Source organism: Ptychodera flava, chromosome 5, assembly GCF_041260155.1.
Source record: "Ptychodera flava strain L36383 chromosome 5, AS_Pfla_20210202, whole genome shotgun sequence".
Taxonomy (NCBI): Eukaryota; Metazoa; Hemichordata; class Enteropneusta; family Ptychoderidae; genus Ptychodera; species Ptychodera flava.
The window spans coordinates 16902574-16927056 of record NC_091932.1 but is presented as its reverse complement, the minus strand read 5'-3'; the positions used below and the strand labels follow the sequence as shown (position 1 = coordinate 16927056).

The 24483-nt window shown below is 36.2% G+C and overlaps 1 protein-coding gene across 1 annotated transcript; it reads left to right on the top strand.

Annotated features, from left to right (window-relative positions):
• Window positions 1-9183: 9183 nt before the first annotated feature.
• On the top strand, window positions 9184-16896 carry LOC139132733 (uncharacterized). Its single transcript, XM_070699001.1, has 9 exons — window positions 9184-9405; window positions 9815-9900; window positions 11152-11251; window positions 11401-11720; window positions 13132-13147; window positions 14080-14201; window positions 14840-15053; window positions 15245-15330; window positions 16840-16896. The coding sequence occupies exons 1-9, from the start codon at window positions 9255-9257 to the stop codon at window positions 16894-16896; spliced, it is 1152 nt and encodes a 383-aa protein (XP_070555102.1). The 5' UTR covers window positions 9184-9254.
• The last annotated feature ends 7587 nt before the right edge of the window (window positions 16897-24483 follow it).

The following is a 24483-nucleotide window of genomic DNA, read 5'->3' as shown; positions in this document are numbered from 1 at the left end:
GTAACAAACACACACTCCGTCTCAATATAAATAATGTTCGTTGCGTGATTAAACCAGGCAAAGTTTGTGCAACATTTTATGCGAGGTGCGAGCCGAGCGCCCCTTTGAGCACAAAGTATAGGGTTGACAATGGTGTTTGGATTATTGTAACCATTGTAAACGCTTATCGATACCGTCGAATTTGTAAAGTCAGGAAACGTAACATGGACATAGGGCTGTGCTCTAGTGCGATTAAACCGGAATAATTCAGCGCATGCTCACAACCAACTTGATTACATGATTGCATGGTAAGAAATTTTGGAATGCAGTGCGTCACAAAATGTTCATATCAAATTCATGAACAACAGGCGAGCTGTTTATACGTATGTCAGCCTTCATGCCAAAATAATTCGTCAAGAGATAATGTCCAAATATATAGTTTTCAGCGATATGCACACGATACTTTGCGTATTTTCCTGTTATGCGTGAAATACATATACAAAAAGAAACAAGGCATTAGGTATCATTGATAAGTTTAGGTTTCAAATAGGTTTATTGTAATTTATATCTAATTTGGAGTACAGTGTATGCGGTGTACAAGCAAATGAACGTTTTATAGCTGATCTCAATTTTGAACAAATTTATCCTTTTGGAATGCAATTTGCTACAAACTCTATGCTAGGTGAGGTGAGGTCCTATCTGTAATAGGTATCGTCTAGAAACCGTTGACCTGCATATCACTTTTCATTCTCAATTCCGACAAATGTAACGCTGAGAAAGGTTAATTGCTTTGAAGTGTATACAAGACTCAAATCCCGAATCGGCTGATGACGCTGTAGCGTTAATTTCTTCCGTTAGAAATCCTTCATAATAGTGAGGAGTGACATTCCTAAAATGCACCTAAAGGTCGCCTTCGCATTCGTCTCAATTATTATTTCATACTTATACATGTTCCACTTGGTTAATGTTAAAAACGATCAATAAACTTGACAATATCCGAAACTCAAATATTGTAAGGTATCAATAATTAATGACATCATTTAAATATTCAGCATACAGAGGTAAGAGGGCTAACCGACACCACGTACATCGGAAGATGTCCGTTTGAGCAAACGATGGCGAATGTCAGCGTCTTTTTACTTGTGTGTGCACTAACTTTGGAAAACAGAGCTATCGCGTTTGGTAAGTGAGCCATTCTTCTTTATGGAAATGCTGAAAATTGTAGATTTTGAATGCACAACCAGTACGTGTAGCAAACAATTTGATATTGTCTGAGCCTTCTCCGCTATGTGAATCAACGGATGCCGAATGCAGTGAGTTCGAACCCGATTAAAAACTTACCGTATTATTAACATTGCACGAAGTTTTGTTACCATTACTTGTCAATGGAGAGTTTTCCGTATTTCCAGCGAAATAACAGGACGCAAAGGCTCGAAGCGTCGCGGCGTTTAACACTCGTCAAAAACATGGTTGTGGAGGCCAGAAAGCTTGACATAGTCCCGGTTTGCACACTCGGGGTTATTGTGACATTACGTACAAAGTTGTTGCAAGTTCACATCCCTACACTCCCCAAAACGTACCTGGGGTGAGAAAGCAACAGTTTGCATCGATTGCGAAAGGCAGCTTCTCCCACTGGTTAGTGTAATTCCAGAGTTGCTACGTGTGACCTGGCCCGCACTGCTATGTTTGATAATGCTCTATAGCTATAGGCGACTGCTCGTCTGATCACAGTCCGGATAGGTCACCCTTAGGCTAGCATTGTCAAGAACATACGATTTAAGGGGAGACATGGTAATACAAATCATGGAGTAGAAGCGAAATATCGCTTCTCCCACCATGCTAAAATGAAGGAAATTCCTGATAATTGGAGTAATCTGTTAATTCGACCATCCCTATTTGTTCAGAAAAAATAATTTTCATTTGGACTCAGGAAATTCGGCCTTAGGCTAAAATGAGAATTTCTACAATTTCAAGTAATGCAAGAATAGATCCCAGAAAACGATAATGTAGGATTTGATCGGATCGTTTATTCCATCGAAGTTCAAAGTAACATGAAGTTTTAATTCAAAGCATCGAAAACATCGAATACGCCAAATTCCCAGGTAGTATTACCGAAAACGAGTTTAAAGGAACTTTTACATTGGTTTTCATACAATAACGCGAACATTTTTGGCAAAACAGTAATGTTCGTACTCGTCTTTCTCAAATGTACAAAAACTGAAAATATGCATGAAGTTATAACATGAAGTAAAAAATGAAAATATTACCAACCTTGTGTCAAGGCAATATTTCTGAACATCTTTCATTTTTTGTTCGTTCCTCCACCTTGGAAATAAGAACCGCTCCGTATATACTCAAGAATAGAGGAATTGTGCCCATCTTCCGTATTACTTTAAAAATAGGTTGGATGTGGCTAAGAACTTCTTGGTACTTCTTCTAAACCAAGTGCGGAATAGCATTGGCTCACTTGGTGCTTATCTGTCTTTCATGTAACACACAACATCCCCCTAGTTCTCTACGAGATGGAGCTTTGTAGTTGAAGTTCTGGTGAAGAGGTTTTGGCAATGGTATTACTTTCAGAAGGTTATTCTGTTGCGACGTTTGTGATCTCAGTAATTGATCTTCAAGAACTTGTCTGCTTCTTCCTTGCCAAATCCAGATCTCCCTGTCTAGTCATGATGTTCAACAAATACTGTACATACATTTGCATACTCTCTCCATAATTACTGACATGTTGATTCAAGGACAACTGTAGGAATCGAGACAATATAACATTCACATTAATAAAAATCAAAACAATTACTGCGCTCACAGTTATATATATATATATATTGTTATCTTTATTTGCGCTAAAGGCCACCGGCCCTTTGTGCCATACAAAATACCACACAAATAATACAGTCAAAGGTCAACACTTAGAAAAAAGAAACAATTCCGACAAGCAAAAAAATTTTTACAATATCTTAGGAGTTTTCACTCCGTCTCTCGAATGCATAAAACAAAAATCTGCATAAATTTCTGATAATATTAGAATTTTTACTTTGTAATAATTCATAAATTTATCGGTATTTGGAGAAATGTAATAGCAACTGGGTATGTATTTTATCCTGAGTTATGTGTACATAGGACAAACTAGCAGGAAATGAAATTCGTTTTCAATTGACACTTTATCACAAATACAAACTCTATGTTCTTTGGCGAGACCCTCGTGTCGCCCTCTTTCAATATTCAATGAATGTGACGATATACGGAAGGATGTAAATACATTTTTAAAGACTGGTTTCATGGAAATGTGAAAATAATTTTCTAAAACAAGCGAATTCTTAAATAATGTATAAGTAGCTAATCTGTTGTAACTATATATCTGATTATGCCAATTCTGAACATCAATATCTCTGCAACGTTGTCTAAACTGAGATAAAAATACAACTTCATTTCCTACTCCCTGGCTGAGCCAAATTTCTGCAAACCCATATGAAAAAAGAATACATTTTAAACTTGTTGCCCAGCATCTTTTATTTTGTTCTGCCATTTTAAACTGCTCTTGGTAAGCATGAAATACATATCTATTACGATTCGTTTTAAGATACGAAACCAATACTTAACCATGTGGAATAATCTCATTGATCTCAGCGTTGGTCTTCCAAGTTCCCCTCTCACTACAGCATATATCACACATTTCTTTTGTCTAATTAGCTGTTTACAAAATTTAACATGTACTTTTTCAATATTGTAACCTTCTATATGCCCCCAAATCTCGCTTCAATAGTGTAAAATAGGGAGGATTTTTAAATCGAAGATTTTAAAGCATATCGGAATAGCTTCAACCTTTAAAAAATGTATTTTTGAATTTAACATAAATAGTGCTTTTGTTGCTTGGTCAGCCAAGACCTCCTGCGCTTTACTCCGGAGACCACTTGATGAAAATACAACACCCAAATATTTGAAATAAGAAACGACTGATATTTCTTTCCCTTCATAAAACCACCGTTTATACTTGCGTAGTGGTCCATCCTTTCTAAATACAACAATATTTGTTTTGTCAAGGTTTTGAATTTTGTACAATATAACTGGAGTTGGTTGAGAAGTCTTTGTAATTTAGTAGCACTCTCTGCAATGAGTACTAAGTCATCTGCAAATAAAATGTAGAAAAGCTCAACCATACCAAAAGACATCCATCTATCCATGAATCTTTCTTTAACTCGTCGTATATGTCATTAATGAAAAAGGAGAACAGAAAAGGTGAGAGAATACAGCCTTGTCCTACTCCATTCGGACAGTTAAAGAAATCTGTCAATCCATCATGGCTCAATACACATGATTTCACTGTATCATATATTACACAAGTGTCTTAAACATTTTACCCCGAAGTCTTGCTTTCCCAACTTATAAAACATTGCAGTTCTATTCACTCTATCAAAGGCCTTTTCAAAATCGATGAACGCACAATAAAATCTCCCTTTTCTAACATTTATTTACTTTTGAATAAGATTATGTAAAATGAAAATATTGTCAATTGTACTGTAACCTTTTCTAAAGCCAGCTTGTTCTTCTCTCGAAGGAGCAACGTTTTCTTCCCAAAACCGAAGTCTGTTATAGAGAATACGTGTGTAGATTTTACTAATGATGGGTAGTAATGTGATGCCTCTGTAGTTTTTTGCTTTTGACTTATCACCTTTTTTAAAGATCGGAAATATTATCCCCTCGCACCATGAATCTGGAAATGTACCACTATCAAAAATTTCGTCGAATAACCTACACAAAAGAGGACTGATTTGATCACTACATCGCATGTTTTAGACGTTCGATTGATATTCTAACAAACGTGCTACTCAAAAGTACAAATTTGGATTATATGAAGAGATCCCTAAAGAAAAATACAAGCAAAGCAACAATACATATTTCACAACATACATACAAACATACATACATACATACATACATACATACATACATACATACATACATACATACTAAGGCATACACTCTTACGCGCACACACACACACTTGCATACGCACGCACGCACGTTTATAAGTACATTAATTAAATCTTCTGGTTCAGTCTCAATTACCACTGATGCTGGATCATGTGATTCGAACTTTGAGTGGCCTGAAAATGCGCAGTACAATATTAACTTAAACTGCGAAAAAACATTTCTTTTGGGAGGACACTTGACCCCTAGTTTGGATATATAATAACAAGTAGTCTTTCATTGTTTTGATGAGCGGTATTTTTATGTTTTATTTCAGAAAATTTCGCACTTAATAAACCAGTAATTGCAAAAGGCTTTCTGGATTACAGCAGGACGTGGCCATATTTGAATGATGGCAAAGCAGACACGTGTGCTCAAAGTTACCCACCTGTAGAAGAGCCATCATTTGTGATTGATTTGGGTGAACCATGTCATGTGAGCCATGTAACTCTTGATACACACGACTGTTATACTGGATGTGAGTGCCATATTTTGTTTGGTAACAAACTTAACAAAGCACCGCAGTATATGTCAAGGTACACAAATGTACAAAAATATACCAATAATTACTACAACTTCCATTAACACGATTCGCACTAATTTGGGACAATTGTATCTTCGTATCGTTTGTTTAAATTTCTCAAAAGTGTTTGGTGTTCTATAGCTGAATGTTGCAATCTTACAAATTACTAATAAAAACAAATGTATACCTTAAACAGAAAAGTAGATGAGCTTACATTTACAAATTATACCTACATTTACTTCACCATCCAATTATCCCAAATTAGTTCCAATCGTGTGCATTCTAAGGGCGTACCTGCGTAAAAATCTACATTGTACCTGCCCACTGCAGTAGGTTAGATCTTTTAGGATAAGCATGTCATGTGTTAACTTATTTGTTACATGTGAGACTTTATCGAGTATTGTAAGAATTAGGAGGAAAATCTAATTGTACCCTAGAAGTATGTATTAGCTATATGCGGTGTCATGGTGTTTTTCTATACATGAAAAAATCATTTGTACATATTAAAATGAATAGCTCGGTGTATGGATGAAAAGAGTTTGAAGGAAAACATTCTTTTACGATAACCTTTGACCGCAAGTAAATAAATTTAATGGTTGTATTCAGGGGAGGACAAGAACAGTCTGGTTTGTCATCTATAGAAATTCGGTAATTTTTCAGTTGGTAATTGTTGCAACAATATTACAAGCTTCACAGTTTAATTTGGTTTGAAAGCAAGGCAAGACTTCTTTCAGAATAGCCTATACAGATGGTTTAATATCAGCGACTTGATTCTGTCCCCAGTGACATGAAATGTAGTTATATGGCTATGGCGGCCGAAGACGGTGCCAGTTAAGCACCGCTTGATCAGCAATAACCGCAATGCTAATGAAAACACTGACCAAGCTCGAATCTTGCCAATCTTCTGAAAGCAGTCAAATGTTCTCATCAACGACTGCAACCAACTGTATGGGGGTTTTAACACCAATATCCAAAGTTATCACAATTGATAGTATTGAAGGCTTCGTTAGGGTACTATGGAGAATATATCTGAGATGACGCTAACCGATCAATTATATTGCATCACTAGGACCAGATTTGTAAATACTGAAGATCAGAAAACATTTTATTGTTGTGAAAACTATCTTAGTATTAAAGTCATAGATCAATTATAAACATGTAATCTTGAGGAAAAACCAATCTGTAACCTGGACTTTATTGTTTGGTAAATTCCTGTACTGGTCCGCAATGTGTTACATCAAATTCAATAACGCAGACCAAGCAAGAGTTAAATTGAAATGATCTAAAAGAACATTTATATGATGACATGAAAACTAAATTAAGAAAATCTCAATATAAGTTATTCCATTGATTGTTACCCTTTTTTGAAACAAAGTCAAATTTCTAAAATGTAGCTACATCGATTCTGCTCTACGAAAAGTATGATGTCTGGCTAAGTGTAACGTACAGTTTGACATTTTTATCATGCTCAAAGAATGCTTAACATGACCATTCTGAAGTCGTGTGGTCTATGGCCAACCTACACATAGATGTACTGTAAGGATTTCATTTAATCATTGAATATTGCGTTGAAATTACAACAACTCCATTCACCCGCCAATAGTGCTAGGAATTTCAAGAGACAATACAGGCGTTGAAAACTCCCTTTTAGTAGATATCCGATAATCTCCATATTTATCCCGATCTGTATAATACGTTATTAAGATTGATGACAACCATAACCAATGTCATAGGCATTTGTACCATGAGTTTATTATTTACTGTAAGTTATTTGCCTCATGAATACAAATCTAAGAACTAAACATTATTTCTTCAGTATTGCCCATCATTTATTGATAGCTATTTCAGTAGAAAGGGTTCAAGGATAGAGAGTGAAAATCCCAAGAGAGAGAATATTTCTTAAATAGCTGGACTGATTGGTACAGTACAGCTTATGGAATATTAATTCGTAAAGTGTGAAAATGTTTCCGTATGACAATGAGATATATTAGACGAAGAAAAAACCGACAGTAAAATTAAACGTGATACTGATGAAAATATCTAATGATTAAGTCGAGACTGGCAGGTCCATACTGTAGGTTATATCATACCAGTATACTGATGGCGCGAATGCAGCGATCTGATTGGTTGAGACGCGAATCGAACCGTGGTGTATTGGCGATATACCACGGCTGGCATTCGCGTGAGCTCTCAACTTAAGCAAAAATCCGTTTATGACTGTTATGATATGATAGCAATAAAGCACACCCAGCGACAATTACCAAATATACAAAAAATATGTTCGTTACAATATCACACGAGTATTTGCGATTATTCGAAAATCTTGAAAAACAAGGTGTGGTCTGTTCGGGGCCGATTCAGTTGACGTATGGTTTTCGTAAATATACTGATTTAGCGCAGAAATACAGGAACATTTGTCAGGCGCAAGATTTCTTACCAGGGTAGTATCGCCGGAGCAAGAAGACACTTTACGTTTACCACAATACGTCGACAAAACAGTGGTCGGAGGTCGTTTTTTTGTGTGAGACGGTCAAGTACTATGCTTTGCCTATAGTGGCGTAAAATTTGTTCGAATATAAGTATTTGCTGTCTATGAGGTCAAGCGACCTAAGTTTGGAGGCATTAATCGTTTGCAATGCAACTTTCTCCTTTCGAATTCACATCCGGGGACTCAACAAACATTAGTCTTAGGTCAAACTTTCAAAGACTCCAAGGTTGTTGAAGATATGCCCCACTACAGAATGTTACTCCCCCCTCATTTTGAAAGAGGTGCCGTTTACGAATTAGAATTAATAAACTGCACAAAGCTCATTATACATACCAGAATAGGTTCTGGGGGCATCGGGCTCTGAACTCTACCCTTAATGCTACAAGCTCTCTATGCTAATTCAGAAGGTGCGAAACTCTCTTTCCGCTTAAAATACAAGTCGTCTGTCAATTTGCCCACACAGATTCGTATGAAAACACAGAAGTATCTGTTGGCGATGTTGACGATTCAGGAGAACAACAAGTTTGCTTTGCAGAGAGCATTGTTCCGACCCATTTCAGATTATCATACAACTGTTCGGCAAACATAACAGGAAGATACGTGACTTTCATGAAGTTAAAAACTCACATGAATCGAACGATATGCCTGTGCGAACTAGAAATATGGGGAGAGTATATTGGTAAGTGTGACAAATACATGGGAACATTTACGTAGAACCATGTTAGCATATCATTATCCATATTTTATGAATTAGCATTTTTCTGCAAAATCTTACTAATCATATTTTACCATGGTCACGATTCATTTTGTTGCATGGCGTGGCTTTGTTTGCTAGCTCGTGTCAGTGATGTAAAAATAGGACAGCGAAAATTGCGTTGGGGTTTAAAGTGCATGAAGGCAATAACTGGCCTTACATATTTGTTATAATTTGATTGCTTGAAGACGTGTACCATATATTCTTGCATGGCAACATCAAACAGTGATGGATCCTTATCTTACATATTACAAAATGTGCTGATTTGTTCCAGTCTTACTTTACCGCTTTAATGTTCTACCCCTAAAGATAACAGTCGTCGGTAAATATGAGCAATTGCTTTCTTCTAATATTGAAAAGCATAAGCATGTCCCCTTGATTTCAAACTATGCATGCACTACCATTAAAATACAACATTTACAACCTACATTGTGATTTCTTTCATTTTATACAACAAAGAACTGGCAATCTCTTGTCCAGCGGACATTGAGGTTTTCGCAATTCCAGGAAGGACCGTGACAAACGTTAGCTGGAGTATGGCAGACAGTGTGAATGCCCAAAATGTGACTTTATTCGGCAGCCACGAACCTGGAAGTGCCTTTTACATTGGAAATACGTCAGTAACTTACACAGCGGTAGGACCGTACAATACTTCAGCATCGTGCACTTTCGTTATTTCAGTAAAAGGTGTGTATAATCGTAGAGTTTGTTATTGCAGGCTCAAGTGTTTCTACATCTGCAAATCTTTATGTACATGCACTTAGTATATACCCATTTATGTATGTATGAAATGCATCTAAGATCATTTGCAGTATTAACATTCCTGAATAATGATCATACCATTCCCTCCTGCGTTTCGCCGTTCCTTTCATATTCAGTAGTCGTACATGGCAATAGACTTTGCACAAAGCAACAAATCAACGCCCATAATCGTGACAAGTATTGCTGCAATATTCAGTATGTTTTATGATTCAATGTTGGTCTGTTTCGTGATTACATTTATATGGATATAAAAAATTCCTCCTTCTTCAGATAAATTATGATTTCTACGTGATTTAACCAAATAGACTAAGCTTAAAGGTTATCCATTTTACAGAATGGTCATTGGTGGAAAGTTCCAAAAACTTATCTGAAATTATATTATCTCTGAATGACACAGAGGAAAACCTTGTAGCAGTTAAGGTAATATCAATTATTAACTGACATGGCAACTTTTGGGGAAGTGGAACAAAAAACCAGTTCTCAGAGTGACGATAGCGGTGTAAAAATGCATGCAACAATTTTGGTGCCCAAATACTTCATAAGCCATAATTAAAAAGTATCATTTAAGCAGTGTAGCTTTGTAGCTTTAAGATTGTAGGTAACGTGACAGTGTGAAGATTGCTGGGGTGGGATTTGACTAATTTTATCATTTCTTTCATCGTCAAAGTATCCTAACTTTGTAACAGTTATGTCCTGCCGATGGGAAGTACCATCACTGTTGCTGATATTTTTATCGATAAATTACAAAATATCTTTCAAATTACTAAATATTAAAAATTACCCATAAACTTACAAACACCTAGAGATACAGAGAAGCACATGCTGAGAGCAGCATTTCGGAACAAGCTTAAGTCGATGTCATTTAATTACTTATATTGGTGTCTGATTTTGATAATAATTACATGTAACGTTTCCGTGCAAACCAATTTGTTATCAAACATTGTATGCATATCTTCATAAAATTACCACAGTGGATGATCTCTTTGTCAGACGCACTGACCCTATCATACGACCTGTTTATTGGCATTCTGAACCTTATTATTAGCAAATGCATTGCAATAGTGTCCATCCTGGTCATAATTATCAACGAGATTAAAAAAATAAACACGTGGAGGCATTTGAGTGTGACAACAAAGGACATTTAATAATAATCACTGTGCCATGATAGCGAAAACTGGTAAGGTTAAACGGAAAGAGGTAGTTTAACGCATTGCTCGTAAAGTATTGGAGGCGCGGAAAGGTTCGACATAATTTCGTTTCTCACTGTGAGTATTTTCTGCAGTGAGCATAAAATGCCATATGATCCGGACGAAGTCGGTCAACCGGTCTTTACTCGTGCGAAGCTGAAAGGACAAAAGGTTTTCGAAACTCATGATACTCTAAGTCTCCAAACTTTGAAAGGGTTGCCACCCATGTGCCACAAGTTCAAAAAGAATCTTGAAATATGTAGTTTTGAAACTTAATGGAACAAAAAGACAATAATATGGAAGACGTGGCCCTGAAATATCTTTGTAAGAATTAATTACGACAAGAAGAAACTCAAGTTGATAACATGATTTGTTGTGAAGAAAACACTCTTTAATATATTTCTCTTTCTCTCTTTTTCTCTGTCTTTTCATAACGACATACAAGTTGTCTTTCTGCTATACTATTGCTTTGTACCAATCACAGGTTGTCGAGAACTTGGAAAAATTATTAGACATAAGTGCTGATTTACATCTATCTTTTCCCGAGAAAATGGAAGTGACAGAAAGCATAGGCCTAGCTGATGGTGAGTGGAATATAATATAAAAGGCCTTTTTACAGAATATCACTGATTTTCCAAACCTGATTAATTTCCTTTTCTGCAATGGTGTGGCTTTTAACCACAAAAGTCTTCCTCCGCGCATATATTATTTCCCCACCATTGTATCTCCGCAGATATTCTGACTTTAGTGGATGAGGGAATAAGCATTTCTAAACCTTTCATCAAGGACAGTGGCGTAAACGACAGTCTGATAGGGCATTTAAGCGAAGTCGTCCTCAACATCACCAGTCAGCTCTCTACATTCGTTCTGAATAGTTCAGATGCCGACAGCGGCCCAATAACGATTGAGAAGACATCACTGGCTTTATATATGGAAACTGGGGTCGTTGAGGACTTCTGTGATGCATTTGTAGCACTTGGAGACGGAAATTGGTTTGAAATTCCAGCGCATGGAAAACTCAATTTCACGTCTGGATATCGTGCAAACTTGATCGTAAGTATACAAACCCTGACTTGAACGTTAAAGAACAGCAATTATACATCCATCCATCCATCCATCCATCCATCCATCCCTACCTACCTACCTACATACCTACCTACCTACCTACCTACCCACCCACAATACATACATACATACATACATACATACATACATACATACATACATACATACATACATACATACATACATACACACACACACACACACACACACACACACCACACACAATACATACATACATACATACATACATACATACATACATACATACATACATACATACATACATACATACATACATACATACATTCATACACACATACATACATACATACATGTTTTTTAAATAAGGAAAGCACCGAGTCTAAATTTGTTTATGCCATGCAGACGTCTGTTTCCTGATTGTGTTGTGTTTAATGCAAATATCATTAACTCTATGGTGAGAGGTCGTATTCAGTGATTGAGTGAGTGCATATCATCATTCCACTTAAATGTATTGGCTTCTGAGGAACTAATTCAAGCAAGTAAGACCGATGAGCATATACAGGGATTCTGAACGACACAATAATGACATATAATGGGCAGTCACAAGGTAGCAACTGGGAAGTAGTGTCCATGTGATATTTATTACTTATCTGCCCTACACTTCTTCTTCCAGTGACTCCTTTAAACTATTTACGTCATCCACAAAATTTCCACGTAGAATGTTTACTCCTTCGTAACGTCCGACTTGTGTGTTTACTTAACAAGTAGTTCATTGTTTGATTTATTTTTAAACATTAAATAAAACATTACCCTTGGGATATTTTTCCCATAGAAATTTGTATCTGGAAAATAATCATTGCAACACAAATACGATGAGCCTCAGAACTAGTTGCCTGGAGGAGCTTTGCATCGAAATTGCAATAACTCTTGGACATATGCTTGCTGGATACTTTTTTCTGGAGGTACTTGTAGATAATGAATGCGAAAATGATTTACTTGGGATAATTATTTAGCAAATAAAACATCAATAATTTCATTGTTTTAATTTCAATTTTACCAAATTTGTAATTCGCCAATCCAAGAAAGCGACGGTCGGACAATATAAATGATTTACCGAACGTCGCAAGCCTCAGGATATAATGGTAACTTCCTGATGACGTAATTGGCCGTATAGTCATCATTCGACTGGAGGTGACCTAAAACTATTTTCAACTTGACGAGTACGGGATTTAAAATGATCAAATTGCATGTTTTACCTGAGGAATACTGTTTATACAGATTATGCAAAATAATCGATAAGCTACGTAACAGTGACTTGAATATATCGATACGCCGTTTGATGATTACGTTGTTTTTATTATTCAAAGGACGCTCTTCTAACATGAAAATTATTTAAGAATATTAATGCCAATTGCAGATAAACCAAAAAACTGGTAAGATAGGCATGTGATAAAAACATTATAATCAAAACAAGGGACTGTGTACCATCGATGCAGGAAACCATTTGCTCTCCTGATGTTGGGTAAATGGTCACCTGCCCTCGGGTACATAGTTCCTTTTTCGGACTATAAGACATAAGATTCATGCTTGCTATTTTAACATTTTTATTTGTAGGCGGTTCGTTTAAAAAGGAACGCACTCCAAGCTTTCGACAGTGCTGTCCATTTAAAGGATATATTAAGTTTGTCATTCACCGAAAGGAACGGTACAGAAATTAAAGGTAGTAACAACTATGACCACATTGTATAATTTATTTATAACGCTTTAAAGGACACTAGTTACAAAAAAGAATATGTTGGATTGTGTCCATTATGTCATAAAATTGATTTATGAATTTAGCATGACAAGGACAACTCATGTTAGGAAATTAGCAACATAAATACATATTACATTATTACATGTCTCATATAACGTCGCACGCCCCATGGGATTCATACTTAACCTTTTGATGACATATAGGGCCGGAAATTATCCGGAACAATTTTTAACTTCACAACGCCAGCTGACATGAAAATCCATGTCTTAGAAAACGCATTGGTTAAGAATTGATAAACCGCATAGCAGTGATATCTCAATATATCAATGCGCCATTCGATGATAAAAATCGGTCTATTTTAACAGATTTTAGTCTGTCATGAATATTAGGCATATGACTGTCATCTGTAAATTAAACTTGAAATGAGAGTGAAAATTTGTAGGAAAGGTACTTGTAATAAAAACATTATAGCCTAGACAAGGTACTATGTACCTTCGATGCAAGAGACAATTTGCTCGACGTCAGGAGGGCAAATGGTCACCTGGTCTCGGGCACATGCTCCTTATGTGGACTAAAATATGTAACATTTGTTGTTTCATTTCCGTGTAGTTGCAGATGTCGAGGAAAGCATCGGAATTACGTTTGGTAATAATCACACATACGTTGATACTTACTTGGAGGGCACTCATCTTGAAGACGAAAACTCCACCTATTTTGAATGGAAAATGCAGGTAAGGTGTGAGGGAAGGCAGGAATCGGCAGAATATGCAGTATTTCTTCCACCGGGGTACAGTTAGTGATGAGGAATGTAACAATTTATGTTGAGTTGAAAAGAGGGCAGGTTGGAGAAAGGATAGATATTTTTTATGTTCTCTCGCCAACCACAGGGTTTTCCTAAGTAATTCTTGCATTCTATGTAAAGGCAGCCTTATTACACAAACTTGTTTGATTCTAAAATCCACGATTCTTCCCCATCACATGCAATATGGTATCTTACTTTACCCAAACAGTGGTTTATGGCAAGATATTGATATGTAGACGTTCACAATGAATATGCCGCTTAACTCTGTCTTAACTTTGGCCCTTTAGAGTATGTGTGTGTTCATAGCAAACCCTGCTGTCGTTCATGCGCACGCAGTATACATACGGACTAATAAAATAAAGTCAGCTCAGTGTACTAGCTGCCGCATTTCCTTACATGTGGATGTATGAATGTTATATTATATATATATATATATATATATATATATATATATATATATATATATATATATATATATATATATATATATATATATATATATATGATTTTTGCTCATTTTTTTCCCATTTCTTCTCTACCTTTTGTCTTTGTCTTTGTTTGGGGTAGGTATCACAACATCATGGCGCCATCCTTATTGTCTTCAAAATCTCGGAGACAATCGCAGTGAATACTACCGTGCTCATTGCTTACTTAGATAGTAATCGCACAATCACGCTTTCTCGCGACGTCAAGTTTTCCGGAAGCCAAGCAAGTATCTTCATGCAAGAGCCCGGTTTGCAGCGTCCTACAGAATATCATTTGAGCTTAACTCTTCCGCTTGGTAGGTAAAGTTCGTTATTTTTCGTTCGCTAAGTTACTTGAACTTTCGGCTAAAGTCAAAGAATATCGCTTTGAATCAAATCTTATCACGATATCATTCAAATATAATAATTTCTATTTTCAGTTTATACGGGGAAACTTCGCTTTATTTATACTGAATTGTGCTTTATTCTTCGTTTTTCCTGCTACAAGGACTGCAGTTATCAGTTCTTGTAAAGCAGCAATGGTGTGGTTCCTTCAACCGACAAACGGGAAGCTGGGACAGCGAAGGCTGCAAGGTAAGAGAGTGTTTGCTATTAATTGACATATATGACTTACAAAGTATCAACTGTTTCTTCATACAGTGGAATTTGATCGAGTGTCCGTTTTGCCTTGCAGAGCTCGACAAGTCTACATGTTGCTTATCATTAGAAAAGTAAACATTTGCAACAATTGAGTCTTTGATGTTAGATTATACAGCGCGCGCGGCGAACGTTTCCCAAACACTGTCTAGTCTACAATCATGACAGTCGTTTCAGCATGCCACTCACAACAAGCTTGACACCGCACATATATATCATCAAAGTTTCCTTTCAGCTATTTGTGTACTTTGATTTGGGAAATACACCTCAGACAAAACTCACTGGCATATTTTTCGAGTGTCGGATCTATATCTCGAGGAAAGTCCTCAACATCAACCGGACTGACTCTAGGCGTTTTATTATAGTAGAACATTGTATTTCTTCAGCAAGGTAAAGAATATTTTGAAGGCAGAGAGATATCACCGTCCCCTCCATGCTAACCCGTTGCCGTGTATGATGCCGTCCGGGAAATTAAGTGCCAAAATACAGTGAATTATTTCAGAAACACTGGGTGTGTTATTCAATGGCACAAAATGTACCGTGTTGATTGAATTGCACTTGCATGTGCAAAATCAACACTTTTCTTCAAGTCTATTTTGTAGCTCAGAGAAGTGTCAATTGAGAAAGTTTCATTTAGCTGAGACAAAAGAGAAAGCGGGATTAAAGTTTCATGCAGGAGTGTTTAGCATTTTCTGGTTGACAATATTCAGTGTTGTATCGTGTCAAACTTGTTGATAGAGTAGACTGCACTGGCAATGCTACAGACTGCATGCTGAAGGAACTGTTGTCGTGATTGCTGACATCGAGAGGAGAAGAAAAGTTTTTTTTTTTTAAAGAATTTACTTGTTTCTTCATAAAGTTCCCAATTTAAAAGTAAACACCTAAAAGAAAACTGGTGATGTGCATGTAGTGCAGTGTTAAGCTTGTGAGTGACATGCTGAAACGACTGCAGTGATCGTGACGAGACAGTGTATGGGAAACGTTTGCCGCGCGCTGTAATCTAACACCAACCAAAGACGATTTGTTGCAAATGTTTACTTTTCTAATGATAAGCAACATGTAGACTCGTCGAGCTCTGCAAGGCAAACCGGACACTCAATCAAATTCCATATATATACAATGTATGTATCAGAGCGTTAAAGGAAACGTTGTCAAAAGCACTATTAATAACTGATGGTCAATATGAACACTATATAGAAAAAATAAATAACTTGTAAAGTTTTTAAGGGTGAACGTTTGCTTGTGTGTGTATGTGTATGCGTGTGTATCGTAAAGTAGCATTATTTTGTAGCAGCGATCAATAATTTTAGTAAGGTCAGAATACACGATTACATATTGCAGCTCTAGGGTCATTGTCACACCTTAATATGGCTAGAAGTGACGCAGAAGCCGTGTAAACTGTAGTTGAAACATAACACACTATTTGTCAATTTTGTTATCTTCCAGGCATCAACCACACCTATGAACGATTCGATACTATGCCTGTGTGATCACCTCACCTAACCGAAGAAACCTAAATATGTAACGATGTAACGATGTGGGTACATGATGGCTGTCCAATTTCACTGATATAATATGAGCCAATAAGCTCGCGTAGCTATGTATATATTTCCATAAAGTAATAGTTCACTGTTCATAGAAGTGGGTTTTTTGATAATTTAAAAGATATTTTAGGATGCCCCTCTTCGTCACGGGTGTTGATGGCGTCGCGGTCTCACTAGCGAAAATATACCGATGGGTTTAAATTTATTCGCAGTTTGTTTATGTCAGCTTAGCAACTTTATGACTTTTTCAATCTTAAGCATAATGGGATCGTCAAAAAATGCTGATCATACTGCAGTGACGTAAACGTATCAGTGAGCAGTATGCGATCGCGTTCGAAGGCCCGCCGCGAGCTATTACAGTAGTTTTATAATTTGTTTACCATACAATATTTTGTGTGAATGCCATGTATATTGGCCCCAAAACAATAATATATGTTTTTCATTGTATAATTTTACACGTCAGACCTGCGACGTTCAGTGTACACGATATAATACTGTTTTCTTCTAAGTAAGCATTTATCGACTATGTTAAAGCATTGATACATTAGAGAATGAAACCCTCAAGCGGGAACTGTTAAGTGGCAGGTATCAACTACTGTACATTGAGCGACAAACGTTTTGAAAAAGGCAACAATATCGCGGAAGTGCTACTGTATTCCTCTAAATATGGGTTTGCCTTGTATTTTTTGCTGTTTATTGGTATGTGAAATGTCTGCTTTACAGTTGGTCTCTCGTAGTGAGTACACTCTTTATCTGTAAATGTAGGGTTTAACGGAGAGAGTGTTGTTGATATCGGCACATTATTTGGTTAACAGCAAAAATCCCAGCGTAATAATCACTGATGACCAAGAGATACTGGCAATGTAATCTTATCTGTTAAGAAACTGTCAGACGTGAGAAATTAAATTAGTTTTGTCTTGATATCCTGACTATTTTATTTTAAGTTTCATATTAATATCAATATATTGAATTATAGAATTTATCAAGTGTGTTTCTTTGTTCCATAGTATATATATAGACGCTCGTGGTGTGACGATCATAGAATTCGTCCCCAGAACTTGTGCAAATAACCCGAGTGCGTCGCGCTTGCATGACCTCCCCAAGGGTTCTGTCATTATATTAACAAAAAGCGTAAATAATCTTTATCTGCGGATATTAATGTTGGTCATAGCGTACATGTAATACATGCCATATGCGATTTTAAACTCCTGCAATGGGAACGAGTTAACTGATCAACATTTCCACAATGTAGAACTGAACTCATTGTTCCGGATCGCTTGACTTTAATCTAGAGTGCTAATGAATCATATTTGACAGTAGTTCGATAACAGGAGCGACCTTCAAATGCTTAGATGGAAGTAACGGGCTGGAGAATTGCAGAAAAGTTTCCACCACCTTAATGGCAGTATATTGACTGCAACCAAGCACCGTTTAGTGTCGTTCTTCATAGACACCTGTGCTGTAGCGTCATGAGATCGTTTAGGAAGTTGAGTGATATGCAGGGCACACCTGATCGCATATGTGACCATTACAGAAATATGCTACATAGGCATGTAATCACACCTGTAACTGTGTATGATATACCTGATATTACCTGACTTCTTCTTCTGAAACTCTTGGAGTAAAAAAAGATTTTAAAGGCTTAGTTTTGTGAAAATTGACAATCTGCATTTTCCTATAGAGTTTACACAGGGATAGCGGCCATTTCGAATTACAAATATCGGCAAATGTTTGGTAATTGGTTTCTCTGGCACTAAAAGTAACTTGATGACCACTGATTTTTATCTCGCGCAGGTAAGAGTATGGCTGAAAGTTCCCTAAGCAAAGTTAAGTTAGTCAAAGTTAAGTTAAATTAGATAAGGCATCCTACCTTATCGAAAATGTCCATTTCAAGTAAAATTTTACTGGTGAAGAAACTTGGTGAACGGTGAACATGCAGTGGCAAAACTATACAGGGATATAAATTTTGAAACAATTTTTGAAGCGTTTTTATCTTCATCTAATACTCCGATATGCATGCATGTTTCATAACCTGACACAAATACAAGCTGTTTATAACAACCTACATGTATGTCATAAATGAAACTTTTGCAATTTCCAAAAAACTGATAAGGACTATAGAAGTGCCCCTGTCTATATTGAAGATATGCTCATTCCCTACCTTTATCTTTAAAATTACTTGTAAGATTGTAGTACAAATCACTTGCACATCCGGACTAGAGCAAGAGACAAACGAAAGTCTCCTTTTTACTTTCGAGACCTATAGCGCGTTTACTCGTTCTGCGCCTCGATTATACACTGTAAAGTTAAGTGTTAAAGGATAGAACACCAATTAAACGCCTTTTTGTAACACTTTTTGAACGCCTCCACACGTTCAAAAATTTAACACTACGTGTTCAACCAACGTTCAATTTTTGAACACACGTGTGCAGATTTTGAACGCTACGTGTTCATCAGACATTATATTGAACACCATGGTGTCCCATATCTGAACACACGTTGCACAGGAAATATGTTCAAAAAATTGAACGCTTTTACGCGTTCAAAGGGCTGTAACACTTTTTGAACGCATGGACGCCGTTCAACGATAAGTGTGTTAAAGGCTAGAACACATGATGCGCGCTTGTTGAACACCTTTAATTTTGGGCGTTCACAGGGTGTTCAAGCCTTGAAATAACATTACAGACCATTGATATCCAGTAAAATTATTTTATTCTAAAAATACACGAAACATTTCTAGAGTAAAGTACAATAATTTACTGTAAAATGGGCAAATAAACATTGCAACTTTGTATGTAAAGTTTGTCACAGGAAAAAACCAACAGTGTTAACACCTTCCTATCAAAAACATAAGCAATAAAAATCACCATATTGTGGATGACGTTTTATGTTCATACTTGTTTAAAATGTACAAAAATAATCTGAAAAAGCTCAAAATTTGGCATACTTATTGTGTTGAAAAGTATATGTATGAAATGCATACTCCATTTTTGTAAGATGGTTTCTTAAAGACATTTCCTCTTGTATAGACAATTGTAAATTTTGAAGAAAAAAGAAGTTAGTCAAGGCTTCTCTGGTGCACATGGTATATAGTTGTCCACACTAAAGTAAACACAACGTGTCAAGTTGTCAAAGTGTCACAGTAAGGCACAACATGCAGAAAGTGGGGAAAGTGGGTCCTTGGAAGGGTAAAACCTATTTCCTTGTCCAACAAAGTCCTTCATAAACAAAAGGTTTGTTTGTTTGTAATATCTTTAAATAAACCCTGAAATAAATGGGTGACATTTCAAAAATATACTTCTCAGAAATTTAAAACATATTCATAAAGACCTTTCAAATTCTGGTCTACCCTGCTATTAATTTTTATAAAATCTTTTTACCAAAAATGGTGAAAATCACACTTAAATGAAAAAAATGTACATTTTATCATAACTTGCATATATCACATTCTGGTAATCCCTAATGTCTTAAAAATGTCTGAAATGTCTTTAATGTCCTAAAATTACAAAACTGCAAATTTCTGCATAATTTGAACAATCTGTAAAAGACTATCAGTAGAGATCTATGTCCTAAATATCAAAACTATTCGATTAGCAGTTTTGAAATAGATTTTTAAAGATTTTTTGATTAAAAAATGACAAAAATTGCCATGAAATATAAAAATTTGAATATTTCATCACAACTAGCACAAATTTGACTAAGGTCATTTTTAGGGACATGTTTACCAAATATTGAAGACGGCAGAAAGAAGGAGAAGATTTTTGCCAAAAAATAGCAAAATTAGCCTCAAAAATATGAATTTGCATATTTCATCATAATTTGAACATATCTGATTAGGGTAATCCCTTGGGACCTGTAATCCAAATATTAAAGGATTCGTACAGGCTGTTTTGAAGAAAAACCTTTGGATGTACAAATTTGAGGACATTGCTGCACATCCACCTATTTAGCTGATAGCAAAGCTAAAAACCAGTGTTGAGAGACATGTTGAGCTACAATACAAAATAATCTACGGTTTGGTAGCACGCTTTGATCAACTAAATGTTACAAGGGCATAAGCTTTCAAAGACGTGAATTCTCCTTCATCAGATGCAAGGGGGGATGAAAAATTGAAGCAGAAAGTGACAGAAAATTCAGAGTGAAAATTCAGAAAAATCAGTAATTCAGAGTGGACATTTTTACTCTGAATGGTCTGTCGCTTCCAGTTTTAATTTAAATAAGGGAGACTACACGTCTGTGAAAGCTTATTCTCCGACAACATTTAGTTGATCATAGCATGCTACCAAAGCTTGGATTAACTCAGAACAAAAATACAGAAATTTATCAAAATTCAGTTACTGACCCTTGAAGTTTAAATCTCCATTAGAGATGAACTGAGGTTCTCAAGCTTGTTTCCAGACAGCTACCTGTACACTCATCTTCTTCGTTATCTGTACCACCAGCTTCTATAACAACTCTTCGATTTTCAGTTAAATCCAATTTTTTACATCCTGAAAAAATGCAACAATAGGTAATATGGCGAGATGAAACTTTAAATGAAAGACAAGGGGCTGATTAGGTTAAGGAAAAGGGGAGACTTTCATATACAGTGCCTCTCTTCAATACTGTTACAAAATATTTGCTGTTCTTGTCATCAACTGATTAAAATAAAAAGCCAAACTCCCATATGCTGAAACAATACATTGTATACTCTACGATGTTCAACTGATCTTTTACATGCGATTGTGTCTACTAAAAGACATGTGTTAGCAGTGATTACGCAGCAGTACTATGCAAGGCGTATCGATCGCGCTCAGGTCAAGGGTTATCGCTACAGATGTGTTTTGATGACCTTGACCCGAGTGAGATCGATCGATAGGCTATGGCCAAAAGTACCACTGCGTAGTCACAGCTAATTGTTGGTATAGCAGCCATGAAAGAAAAAAAGTTTCCTCACGTAGTTAAGCTATTTCAAGGTACAATACAATTAATTTCAAAGGACGATAATATAGATGCTTCAAAAATCTAATACCTTTTACTATTTTGGAGAGGAAACTTACCCTTTCTGGTCTTGCTTCGCACGATCACGACTTCAGGGTGCGCTTACAAGAAAAATGTCGCAACTTCCGTTTTGATGCATCATGGGATAGGAAAAAGCATCAAACTTGAACACCAAGTGTTTAGAAGTAGAACGCCTCTTGCACGCCGATGTTAAAATTAAAACGTTCATGGTGGTTTTCTGATTTTCTTTTCTAATTTTTGAACTTTCAACCCGTAATAAACGTGTAAAATTATTTGTATACTTCCTTTTTTAGAAAAAACATGCTTTCAGCAATTGTAGGCCGGAAATATTTTCACTTAGTGTGAATTCGTTACACCAAAATCCGTGTACGTTTACCGGACAGTGAAGCAATAGTAAATTTCATATAGCCACTGTAAAGTAAAAAGCACAAAAGACTGTCAATTGTTTCACAATAATGTAAAATTTCTGTGATGTAGAGTTTTTGAACACTTGAAGGAGATCGTTGTTAACACATAGTGTTCAGATTTAGAACATCAATGTTAATATTATGAACACTGGTGTTAACAATATGAACACTAGCCGTTCAAATTTGAACACCGACATGTACATTTTGAACGCGTAAAGACGCGTCTAGCGTCCGCTATTTTTACAGTGTAGCCAGAATATATGTTTAAATGGGTTCTTTGAAGCTCAAACTGTTGATGGTTTTCGAACAAAAAAAACGTTAACTTTTAATAACAAAATATACGGTGGTGGACTGTACACAGTGTGCATTTCATGGATTCAATGGCGCAACTATTTTACCCAGTAAGTAATGTTCATTTGCGCATATGCAGAACAGCTACGTCTCTCAACAAACTCGAAGGGATACGCCTGCCATTCATATGTTAGAATTTTCCACGGCCCCTAGGTCTTCATACATCGTGTCTCATAATTGAATGTTGTTATTAATTCAAAATAGAAGCTTAGTGAAGTCTTCTTACATATCTAATCATCCGCTTCTAACTATGTGAAGTAACTAATTTCGGTTTTCTCTACTCTGTGCTGATGAATAATTCATCCAAAATGCAATTTGCCCTACAATTGTTGAACTCGCTGATGAATAATTTATACGAAATGCGCGGCTTTCTCGTGCACACGAACATTCAATGCCATTAACAGGTCTTCACTACGCCGTTAATTCATTCAAATTCCATTACTGCATGTGTAGAGAGATGCTTTATGTGTTTTCCTCCATAGCTGACACAATTACAGAGTGTGAATTACTGCTTCTGACTTAATACAGACTTACATTAGAAGATTGAAATGGAAAGAAACGAAAAGTGTTTTTGTTAGCTTTGTAAAGTATCGTTTGTCTTGTCGTCCTCGGAAGATAGATTTCAACTAATTCATGAACAAAAAAAAATATTCTTTGGGCGATGTCTGTCATGTTCAGTGAAGCTTTTCTTCTCTGGGTTTGCTTTCCTGATTTCTTTGAAATTTAGTATACAGATTCTTCGGAAATCTAAGTTTGAATTGCCGAAATTATGATGAAATATGTGTAGCGATATTTTGTGGGCATATTTTGACATTTTTGTGGGACAAAACTTCGAAGAATCCACTCGTATAAGTGCTTTTCAATTTGATATACAGGTTCCTCAGATGATTTAAATCTGGTTGATTCGATCGCGACGAAATATGTATATATATATATATATATATATTAATATATATATATATATATATATATATATATATATATATATATATATATATATACAGTCGCTATGACAATTAGTTGACAAACTATTTACAAGATACGATAACCAAGCGATATCATGATATGGAAAACAATACAATATAATGCACAAAGGGCAGAGAACTCAAGCACTCTAAATAACGAAATGTTTAAATTACCCCCTACTCATAAATCATCTGAACAATCTGGTTTAATACCTTTCGATTTTCCACCACTTTTTGTGTGTCATTTAGCAGTATTCTCCGAGCGCAAAGCTACAGGAATGACTCGTGTTTTAGTGTGTTTGTGGTTAGGCCACTTTTTACAATTGTTGAATGGACAATGGTATCCGAACTAGATATCTGTATGCTCCCCTCTTCCCAATGCACCCAAGTGAGCACGCCAAATGTTGTTACTGTTTGTGCCCGTGCACTGCAGTTTCAAGGCTGTGGGTCGATTCCGATTTTCGTAAGTTTGTAAATTTTTCTGTGTCGATTACAGTGGATCAGAATTCTTGTTATACATATGAATGTTTCAGGGATACCCACCCTCTGTACTTCCTTTTCTATCAGCTTGAAGATGATATCGGAAATACAACTTGCCATACACAAGTAGCATGAATGACATTGTTAGATCATGTCAACGAAGGTCTTCAATGAAAGGTGTAATTAGCAGTAAGATTAGAGTAGATGCTGTTGCCAGTATTTTTGTTCTGGCTGTCAATTACAGAGTCTGGTTCAACGCCAGAGAACAGGTCGAAATTCCCACCGTTCATCTTGTAAAGAGAAACTATCGTCGACAGCTCGATTTCAGTCATGGCTTGACTT